At 41.4% G+C, this 11,792-nt stretch overlaps 1 protein-coding gene across 1 annotated transcript; it reads left to right on the forward strand.

Annotated features, from left to right (window-relative positions):
* Positions 1-1,033: 1,033 nt before the first annotated feature.
* LOC102944577 (fatty acid-binding protein, adipocyte) lies at positions 1,034-4,143 on the forward strand. Its single transcript, XM_007072756.4, is given in 5 exon segments — positions 1,034-1,096; positions 1,098-1,122; positions 2,529-2,701; positions 2,924-3,025; positions 3,914-4,143. Coding segments are annotated over 5 exon segments (399 nt in total). The 5' UTR covers positions 1,034-1,048; the 3' UTR covers positions 3,965-4,143.
* The last annotated feature ends 7,649 nt before the right edge of the window (positions 4,144-11,792 follow it).

An 11,792-nucleotide genomic window follows, 5' to 3' on the forward strand; every position in this document is an offset into this window, starting at 1 on the left:
TGTGTTCTGTGTGAAATCTGTTGCTTGTGTTCTGCAGGAGGTCAGATGATCATAATGCTCCCTTCTAGTCTTAAAATCTATTACTCTAACTATATTTGTTTAATAAAGAGGGGAGAAATGCAACAAGAGGTAGGGAGGATAAATTTCTATGATCAAACCTTAGCATGGCTCTACCAGTGTGTTTTTTGCTGTCCATCTGTTTAGACTGTAAAGCCCAGATCCTCAAAGGTATTTAGGCACCTGTCTCCCATTGATTTCAATGAATTTCAGGTGCTTAAATACCTTTGAGGATCTGGGCATAAGCTTCTAAGAGCAGGAACATTGTCTCCTTTGCTGTCCCATTCTGCAGTAAGCACACCATTGGCACTTAACAAATAACAATAATTAGCAATAGAATTCCGTGGATAGGAACAATACAATTTATTTTAATAGATGTGCAACCCTAATGGGGTTAGGATAAACTATCACCCAGATCCTGCAACTAACAACAGGGTTCCAAGTGGGCAGAGAGATCCACTCATGCACATTCAGTTTCAGGAAAAGGGCAAAAATCTGTTCCTGGGATCATAGCAAGGTCTAAGCAGGTGCAAGAAATGTCAGCTGAACAGAAACTGATTCAGACTCCAATCCTGCAAAAATTTACACATGTGCTTAACTTCATTAAGCACTGTGAGTTGTCCCACTGATCAGGGCCTAATGCTGCAGACTTTTCTTCCTGAACAAAATGCTTCTTAAATATTTTTCTTTAATGCACAGTATTTTTGAATGCTAAAGACCATTAAGTGCTGAGGACACAGTGATCCATGTGCCAATGAGAATAAAGGAATAACAACACTATGACCTACTAAGAAGGAAAAAAAAAAAGGAGCAATGCTCGAATTGGAGTTCCTGATATTCTCTCTCACCATTGGTCATCCCAGAGGGTCACATGGTCAAGGATCCTTTTTAAATAGGTGATGTGGTCTTATGGAAGTCATGCCACCTTCCTCTCTGATAGTGAGAGTTGTTGCCTGATTCCTGCAGAAGCCTGTTTAACAAGCCTCACACAATGTGTGATCTATTTGTAGGCACCTGGAAACTCAATTCCAGTAAAAACCTTTGAGGATTATATGAGAGAACTGGGTGAGAAATGCTATGTGGGGTTACCTCTGGTTGTATCTCTGTCTTCTTAGGGAAAGATCACTGAATTTGCATTTTAATCCAGATTTCTTCTTCCTGGGTTTAGGGACTTTCCTGTACTATTCACTGAGGGCTTCCTTCCCTGCCCCTGCCCCTGCCCCTGGCTGATTAACTGTCTTAGCCAGACAGTCTTAAACTGCAGAGTTCTTGGGGAAGCCTGTTGCTTGGTTTAGTGTGGTCAGGCTTCTTAATGTAGAAAGAATTGGACTGGAGGGAGTGGTATCCTGTTAATTGAATGCATAATTAACTTCTAGTAGAAATAATTCAGTAGTGCTATTGTCTAGGGTAGAAAAATCCATTGGAGTACTCAGTACCTTTGCCCCTTGGAAACACAAAGCAGTAGAATGCTGAGACTATAATAAGATCTGTAATTAAACACTTGTCTAATCTGGATTTCTGTCTAAGTGGTTGTTTCATTGAAGTACAATCTTATGTTGATATTGGAGTACTAGAATTTATAGTTCATTAGAACTGGAATTTAAGTACCCCAGGGACTGGAAGTAATTGCTGCTAGCTGGCTAGTGTGTGCTTAAATTAAGGAATTGCATGGACTCCTGACTAGATACCTGGAGAAGTCTTGACTGGGTAATATGCTTCTCTAAAGACTCCTAGTTTTAAATTGAAGTTGACTTTAAAGGGTCTTATCTCTCCCATAGACTGACTGGAGACTCTGACTAGCTTCTTCTGAGTTAGTACTGTAATCTAACAAGTCTTTCATTTAGAGACTAGAAGCAAAATTCTCAGACTTCTAAATCCTGTTTTTCTTAATGAGACTTGAGCACCCTGGAAAACTCTCCTAAATCTTATGGAGAGCACAAGTGTTGCCTTTTAGTCACTTTTACTTCACTTTCCTTTTAGTCACTTTTCAACTGCTACTAGTTCTGTAGCAAACTGTTTGTTTGGGACTAGTTTGGGGACGAGGAGGGGTCTAAATCCCTCTAAAAGCGTTTATGCTCTTTGGAAGCAAAAGGTTGCATAACTTGGTGAAATTGACTCACCAGGATTCTCTTGGCCCTTAAACTCCAAGGGCATATGCAGCTGAATGTTTAATTCAGTAAAAGGATTGAATTTGCATTGTATTGCACTTCAGAATAGTGGCTGTACCAAAAAATATCCTCACTTCCTACTCCCTGGACTGGGCTTGGAATGCCTTTATCAGAAGTTTCAGGCAGCCTCTGAAATGTAGGATTACTAAAATAGAGCAAGGGCCAGATTCTCACGGAAACAAGTCATGAATGTTTTAAATCCCTGGTCCCTTGCCTTCCTTTAGTTGAAAGCAATAACACTAGGTAAGAGGGTGTTCTGGAAGTGAATAGATTATCTAATATAGTCTCCTGCATGATCTACAGGTGTGGGCTTTGCTACCAGGAAAATAGTTGGTGTGGCCAAGCCCAATGTAATCATAAGCACCAATGGAGATGTGATAACCATCAGAACATTAAGTACCCTCAAAAATACAGAGATCTCTTTCAAGCTGGGTGAGGAGTTTGAGGAGACCACAGCAGATGACAGGAAAGTTAAGGTGAGTCTTCCTTAAAACCAGCTGGGGTTGTGGGAAGGGAGGGATTTCAAAATTGCTCTTGAAGTTAGCACTTTCTTCATGTTAGACATGCTACAAGTGTTCTGCAGAACTATAGGTATACCCAGTCAACTGGGGTCTGTTAATGTTGGACTTATGGTCAAATCTCCTTTAGTCTGCAGGACACAGACTAGATAGCAACACTTTGTTTCCTTGTCTCTGCAGAGCATCATAACACTAGACAATGGCTCACTGGTTCAGGTGCAGAAATGGGATGGAAAAGAGACCACATTAATAAGAAAATTGGTGGATGGGAAGCTGGTAGTGGTGAGTTAATGCCTGGTATTTAATCACTGAATGCAGCATGTGTTCCATATTGGCTTCTAATGAGGCGGTGGGATGGAAACATGTAGGATGTGAATTATGATAGAATGGGGGTGGGGCTGTAACTTCCAAACTAGTGAGAGACTTGCATACTAAAATTCAGGAGTGTTAAAGTTTGAAGAGCTGGAGAAGTCTTCAAGGCATGGCATTCTTCTAGCCTTCCCTCTGCCTATCCCAAACTGTGAAGTGGAGAAAAATGTGCACATAAAGCTGTGTAGCAATGAGTGGGTAAAAGTCCAAAACTCAAATTCTCATGAAAGTTGTGTCCCTTTTCATGAAAACCTAAGTCTTGACCAGTTGTAGTAAACGTTGTTGTAAAAGACACTCCCCACCATCCCCTGCAGAGCCACTATCCCAGCTTGATAGTCTAACATACTGACTGGCGAGCTTGCATCATTGCTTGTCATTGTGGTATGTTGACTGACATGTGATCTGTCACTACTGAATTGACAATGTGGCTCTTTGCCATATTTCTTCCTGCTCTTGTTTCCTGGGTGCTGGAAGAGGGAATTTTTGTAGCAACTCTAAATCCAGGATGTTGCAGAGAAAACATATGGGCAGCTCCCATGCTAAGTAAATGGTGCCTGTGCTCCCTCCCCATGCTGCCTTGGATATTAAAAATACTCCTGTCAGGTTGGCCTCCTGCTGAGACCAAACCATGACTGAGAGGCCTATACACTCCTTAGGTACAGAGAGTTTGAGTTGTTCCCTATTAACTTGCTTGAAGGGAGGAATGGAGGTGTTATCTAAAGCTTGCTATTGGTTTAAAATAAAAAGTGAGTACTTGATATGCTGCCTAACATACATTTGTTCAACAATCTGTCCTCCTAGGAATGTACCATGAACAATGTTATCTGCACTAGAGTCTATGAAACTGCATGAAGAAACCCTGTCTCCACAATGGACTGGGGATCTAAGTTGTGGAGAACCAGCTCAGTTCCAGGAGTGAAGCTCCACAAGTCTGCTTTGTGACCGAACCAGACTGTTTACAGACTTTATGCCAAAGCAGTGTTGTAGCTAATCTGAACTCTTGTGGTTATGCACTAAAATGTTCAACTGTCTAGAAATGGTGGTTTTGGAATTTGTACAATATAGCACTAGCTAATTCGGGGGGAGGGGGGTCTTAACAAACTGGGGAAGGACCAGGGTGTGCACTAACTTCTGACTACCTTCCTTACTATGGCAAGAGTAGGTAGATTTAATCTTAATAAATACCAGGTAAAAAAGCTGATTCATAGGGTTGCAGCAATGGTGACAACATCTTTGTGCATCTGGCTATAACACTCAAAGCTCTACTGACAGAACTCAGTCTCAATATGCCTGAGACGGGTAAATAGTCACAATTTTCTAAAGGGGAAAGTTTCCACAGGAATGGAATTCCTCCCCCAGAGATGGGAGGATCATCTGATACATGAAAACTTTCTTCCTCCATTTTAATATTGGATCTTAGTATGGGAAGACAATGTGAAATGGAAGTCCTTTAGACTGAGAATCACATCTGTCATTGGGTGACAAGCAAGAAAATAAATTCTACTAAGAAAACCATAAAGCAGGAAGAATACCTTTTGGAAGTATAAAACATTCCAGGGCAAGAGCACTAATGGAGGCAAGTGGTGTACAAGTATAAAAAGGTATGGTGAAGTCAATATAATAGTGCCCTCAGAATGGCAGGCAGATGGGTCTCAGTGGGTAAGGTGACCTAAAAAGCTAAGGGCCCACAGGTGGGGCCAGATTGTCAAAAGAACTCAACTTCCCTTTAGGCCCCTACATAAGGACCCCATTTTCCAAACAGCTCAGCATCCAATGTATTAAGCTCCTTTTGAAAATCAGGCTGCTTATTTTGATGCCAAACTGGGTGCTAAGCTCTTTTGCATGCACTTAGGGCTGGATTATCAACACAAACCAGGCACTTAAAACTTCATTTATTATAAACTCCAATACACTGGCACTCTAGTGTGTTTTTAATTTAACATTGTCAACAATTCACATTAGTGATGCTGCTTTAAAATATGCCTGTGTACAACAGTCCTTTTCTTGGGGAAAGAGCAGCATGGAACTTTCTTAACTTAGCTGGAGTTTATCTGGTGTACAGAAAGAGGGCATTGTCTCATGCTCAAACCCTGCTGGAGGGGGCATTGCATATCCCAAGGAGATGAAAGAGGAATGAGTATAATATACTAAATGTCACAGTAGAATTTGTGATTGTTTTTAAATAGCCTTTAAAATTAACAAGCAAAGCCTCTTTTCTTGTATCTTCTCTGTTCTGGTCAGTCTCTAATTGATTTCTATATGAGGGCACACCAATGGCAGAAAGTTAGTAATGCAGTCAATTGGAGAATGACCAAAAAAGAGATCCTGAACACAATCACCATTGTGTTTTTGGGGATGCTGAGATGTGAGCTGGGTACTTAGAGACCATCTCTAAACTGAGTGGTCTTCATCCTTCTCAAATTGCTTTTCAACTTAGGGCAAATTAATAATATAGCAGCATATTGGCTTCTAGTGCTGTCAATTCATTATGGCTTCTCCATTTCTTTGTCAACCCTCCAACATCTACCTTTTTCCTTCTTTTCTAGGGTTCCTTCCCCACTCTATCCCCTTTTTTGTCACAAACTACATCTGAAAGCCTAACTATATACAGCATGAAAGAGCACCAATATTCTCTGTATCTGTGTAGCATCCAGATCCTCAAAGGTATTTAGGTGCCTAACTCCCATTGATTTCCATGAGAGCTTAATACCTTTGAGTATCTGCCCCAATAAATTAGTAGTGGGAAATCACCCCCATTTTTTCCCCATCTGCCAGCTTCCTGTAGTCTCTTCTCCATTCCACTTCTGTACTTGAACTAGTGAGCCATTCTCTAAGGTTACAACATTCTGAAGAGACACCAGGTTGGAAATGAGTATTTACCATCAAAGTCCTTCAGTTTAAAAATGAAGCAGTTCACCTAATTTTCAGCAAGTCCCATGGTCTATGTACCTAGTACACAAGGTACCTTTGAGTTCCAGTAGGACACTTTCTCCAGCTATTTCATTTCTCATTAATCATTTGCAGATTTATTAACGAGTGACATTGAGAGAGACACCCATATCCAGCAGCTATTTTTTACCTTGATTTTAATGTCCTCTGCTGTAGCTTCTTCAAACTATTCGCCCAGTTCAAAAGTAATCTCCATATTTTTGAATGTGCTCTTGATTTAGATTGTCATTGTGACTGTCACTGCTGGTGATCTCCCACTAGATTTTTTTTCCAACTTCCTAGTTTCCTGTGGTATGACTAAACCCATTTCTTTGAGTCAGACAAGACACTGGCTCAGATTTTAAACATCATGCAAAAGTCATTGACGGATGAAAGAAGGAAGAATAGGGTTAGTTTTCTGCTGAAATTTCCTACTTCAGCTCCTCCCCATACACAACTGATGGTGAATATTTAGGCACTTTGGTCTAAGTTTTCAAAACATAGTGATTTTGGGTGTCCTGCTTGAGTGACTTAAAGGGGCCTGATTTTCAGATATAGATGCTCAGCACTTTCTGAAAATAAAGCCCCTTTATTTTGGATACCAAAAAAATCAAGGCATCCAAAAATATTAGTCACTTAAAAATATTAGGTACTGATGTAGAAATTGGGCCTCATTCTGATCTCATTTAAATCTAAAGTAATTCCACTGATGTCAGTAGAGTTCACACCAGTTCAAAAATAGTGTGAAATATGAATCAAGCCTAATGTATTAAATGGTTGACTAAAATATTATCTCCATTATATTTTCCACACACTTTTTTTGTTCTATGTTTAAAATATCCAAGCTTGCTTGGCAATACTTTTTTTCAAATAAAGGCATGCTTCTTACTGCTTATGGCACTGTTATTCTCTAGGGTGCAATCCTGGCACCACTGAAATAGCAAAACTTCAGTGGGGGTCTGAGTTTCACCCAAGATTTTTTGTTTTTACTATTTTCTCCATTATTCCATGATGAAATGAAGTTAGATTAACTGGATGATATTTGTCCAGATCTTCCTTCTTTCTTTCTTCTGTAAAATTTGTAAGCACATTTGCTTCCTTTCAGTTTTCTAATTACATCCTCTTTGAGAAGGAGAATCTGCATCTAGACTTTACTCCTGGACTGTTCGTTCATGGCTCCTGTGCTGTCTATTGTTCACTGCTACTAATTCACTGAGGTAAATGAATTTCATTCTGATCTTAACCTAACAAAGGGAAAGGTACCATCTTTTCCCCACTCACCTGAGCTCGGAATTCCTGTCTCTTTTTAATTTGCTTAGGAGAAAAGGTTTGGGCTTCAAGATATGCTATTTCCACTTGTGATGGTGCTGGTATTTCTTGCTATTCTTCTTTCTAAGCTATAAATCCTTTGAGCTGCTGTTTCTGCATAGGGGCACAAGGATGGATGGTAGCAATGTCGACACTGTTTGAGTAGCTTAAGAATGGCTTTTTGTCTGTATAATTAATGCACTGTCCTTTCATTCTTAACATTACTGGTACTGCAGTAGAACTGCTGTATTCTGACTAAGGGCTTGCACGATGTATTAGTTCGTGCTAGAGGGTGTAAATTCTAGTGTACAGTAATGTGTGATGCACTAACTGGCCTGTGTGGACCCTTCTGGTGTGCACTAACCGTTCCCTAGTGCACATTAACTTAGTACTGTTTGAAATGGGACTACTCTAGGGGACATTTTGTGCACCTTCAGGGTCCACATGGGCCAGTATATGCTAGTTCATGCTCAAATTCACACTCCTCTAGTGTGGACTAATACTCCATGTAGACAAGCCTTAATTCTCTCTCCTTGCATGTCTTAAGGGCTGATCCTACAAGTTTCTGAGCACATTCAACTCCCAATGACAGCAACAAGTAGTTACCTTGTAAAAGTGCCACCCTTTGGGTGGGAACACTAAATGGAAAAACTGAATTCCAGTTGACTGACTGTAGTAGGATCCTTGTATAATTCACATGGGGAAGCCTTGTGAAACAACAGAAGAATCTGACTTACCCAAGAGGCTAGGACACTTTTTCTAAGGGGGCTGCCTTTGTTTATACTTTGAAACATATGTGATAAATTAATCTGTGCTTTGGAAAACAGGTCATATGGACATCATCTGCTAAGATTAACATTAATCTTCATTTTGTGGATTTACTCTCATGTTGGCGCTTTTATACTTTTTTTTAAAAAAAATGTTCTGCTTTTGATACCTTTCATTCCCCTGTATTTCAGATATTGCTCAACCACTGCACCACCGGAATCAGGACTGTGCCATAGAGCAGGGCAGAAAATGGTTTTCCTGTCCTGCATGAAGTTTAGTGATTTCAAAAAAAATTCCCATTTCACAGTGGGATAAAACTGAGACCTTTTTGAAAATTTTCACGGATATCAGAGGTGCAACCCTACACTCCCGGTCACTCTGCTTTCTTCTTAAGAAAACTGAAAAGACTGACACTTTCTCCCATAATGAATATTTAATTATTTATACAAAGTAGAACAGCTTCAACAGGAGAGCTCTACTCAGAATAGCTAATAGCTTTAGTGGTTAGGGCGTTCACCTGGGCTGCAAAAGACCTGGGTTAAAATCCCTGTCCCAAATCAAATAGTGCAGGGACCAGAACCTGGTTCTTCCATGTCTCCTGTGTCCCCAGTGAGCACCACAACTGCTGGACTATTGGCTAGAATGTGGGGAGGGTGTTTCTCTGGCTTTCACAGAAATTCCATCCTGGACCAGAGTCACTTTCTGTAAAAAGTTTGCCAAAACTGGTGCTAGGGTTGCCACCCATCTGGGTTTTACCCAGACTGACTAGTTTTTGGCTTCTGTATCAGGGTGCCAGTGAGAGTTGCCAGGTGCCTGGTCAAAAAGGGAACTTGGCAGTGTCCAGTCAGATGTACCGATCAAACGCCAAAAGCCAAGTTACTGCAGGGCGGGGGGAGGCACCTGGTCATTAACCCACACCAGCCCCTGCTCAGCCAGGGCCAACCCCTACCTGCAGACAGGCTCCTTGTCAGGCTGAAGCAGCTCCCGTCCCAGCCCCAGAGCAGAGGGAACCCAGCTGGAGTTGTGGGAGGGAGGTGGAAATGATCCAGAGAGTAATGGGGGAGGTGGGAGAAGAGTGAGGGATGAGGGTGCAGCCTTGAGGGGGAAGAAGCAGAGGGTCAGGGTTTGGGGGATGAGGCATAGAAGGGGCAGGGCGTGGGGGAAGAGGTGGAGCAGGGGCAAGGCCTTGGGTGGAAGCGGCAGAGCAGGGGCGAGGCCTTGGGGGGATGGGGGGGGGGCCTCAGGGGTCCGATTACCAATGATTAGAAAGGTGGCAACCCCAACTGGTCCTCTCATGGGAAAAGTTTCAGGTTTAATCAGCATTTTGCAACAAAAAACTGTTTTATCAAAAAATTCCCAACCAGCTCTACTGGCAGTAATGGAAGCTTAACTAGACTAGCTTACTTTTGTCAATATTATGAGATACCTGATGGAATAAGAGTAGATTCTTTACATATACAGGGGTATTTAATAATGTAAGGCCCAATCCTCCCCCTACCCTCATGGTATGTCCCAGAGACCACAACATGTTACCTACCATTCTTCACATCATTTCCCCACTCAAATAGGATCCCCTTTTCATTGCTCCTGGGTACCACATTTGGCATCTCAATATTGGATAGAAGCCCCAAACTCAAGCTTGAGCTGATAAATACTGTTTCTTCTTTCCATCATGACAACCTGAGATGCAACGCCACCATCTATATTCCCAATATTCTGCATATCCTTACAGTGTAAGTCTGAGAACCCAATTTACATAATATAGTCCAGAAGCATGAGCACACTATAATCATGCAAAAAAGACCATATGATCAGAATTCAGATACTTCAGAAAGAAGATTTTCATTTCTTCCAAGGAGCAGGTAGTATAGTTCCCTCCCCACTAAGGAGCATTTGGAAAGGTAAGGGGCAAAATATGAGTAATGTTGATGCTGTTACTCCTTTGGACCCAAGCTGCTGGTCAAAGTTCAGGGCACTATAGGTTGTTTCCAGTAGAAAGAGAAATTGATAGAGCCAGGTATTTTCTTTGATGCAATCTTGTTTATTTACAGAGATTATACATAATGTCCTGTTTCCTGCACTCAGTAGGACTCAAACAGCAGTAGATAGCTACTTTGCTTACTATTTCAAACCTGCCTTTCCAGACAGCATTCTGTGCCCCAAAAGCTTTTCGTCAGGACCTCATTATGTCTGTCTACCTAGCTTGTGCCCTCTCTCTCTCTCTCTCTGTGTCCACGCCACCCTCACCCCCAAACACATGTACACCAATGAAAGCTCTAGTCCAAGCATTTGAAAACCCTTGGGCCACATCATTTATTTTCTACTCAAGCTTTTCCATGTGCTTTTGTTTGGTACTACTGAGATTGTTTCAGCCATTTCTTTACACTTATCCTGAAAGAAAAGCAGTGGATACGCCCAACCCATAACAACAAGGTTTAACCCAACTCACAACAATACTTTCACTTTAGTGTTCCAGAATTTTTGGTATTTCTTTGAACTACAGAGATCTACACTCCTGCCTTTCAAACATGTTTGTTAACTGCAACACTGTAGTTATAAAATGAATGGTCCTTTTTAGAAGCTGAACTTTATATGTCTGCAAATACAAGGACATTGATAGGTTCTATGTTATGCAACTTAGATAATGGAACTCTAAAACAGGGGTTCTCAAATCACCACTTAATGGTCTCATCTCATCTCATGGTCATATCCCTGTCATTCATTATATCATGAACCACCTCTCTTCTCCACCTGTCCACTAGTCATGGGGGAGGGAAAAACAGCAGGGGTGTGTGTGTGTGTGGGGGGGGGGGTTGGTCTTAATAGTGTGATGAAAAAAGCATTTCACAGTTTGTGATGAAAACTCCAAGTGGAAGGGTAAAAGACAGAGCAGAATAAAGAAATACATGTTTAAAAGATCAAATAGACATGTCATTTTGAAGGTGACTCATGAGAGAAAGGTGGTTCAGTAGTTTAATTACCGAGTGTTCTGTCTCCAGCTCTTCTCTGTCTAAAAGACTCGTGGACTTTAAGGCCAGAGGGGATTATCATGGTAATCTAATCTGACCTCCTTCACATTGCAGGCCACAGAACCTCACCTACCTACTTATGTAATAAATCCATACTCTCTGGTTGAGTTACTGAAGTCCCCAGATCTTGATTTATAAGCTTCAAGTTACAGACAATCCACCATTTACTTTAGTTCACACCAGCAAGTGATCCATGCCCCACACTGAGAGGAAGGCAAAAAAAAACCCAGGGTCTCCACCAATCTTACCTGGGGAAAGATTGCTTCCCAACCAGAAATATGGTGATCAGTTAGACCCTATGCATGAGCGTGAGACCCACCAGCCAGACAGCTTGGAAAGAATTCTCAATGGTAACTCAGAGCCCTCCCCATCTAGTGTCCTATCTCTGCCAGTGGAGATATTTGCTATTAGCAGTCACAGATGGGCCATATGCCATTGTAGGCAATCTCATCATACCTTCCCCTCCATAAACTTATCAAACTCAGCCTTAAAACCAGTTAGGTATTTTTGTCTCCACTAGTCCCCTGAAGGCTGTTCCAGAACTTCACTCCTCTGATGGTTAAAAACCTTCATCCAATTTCAAGCCTAAACTAATTGATGGCCAGTTTATATCCACTTGTTCTTGTGCCAACATTTTCCTTAACTTA

This window comes from Chelonia mydas, chromosome 2 (genome assembly GCF_015237465.2).
Source record: "Chelonia mydas isolate rCheMyd1 chromosome 2, rCheMyd1.pri.v2, whole genome shotgun sequence".
Lineage (NCBI taxonomy): Eukaryota > Metazoa > Chordata > Testudines > Cheloniidae > Chelonia > Chelonia mydas.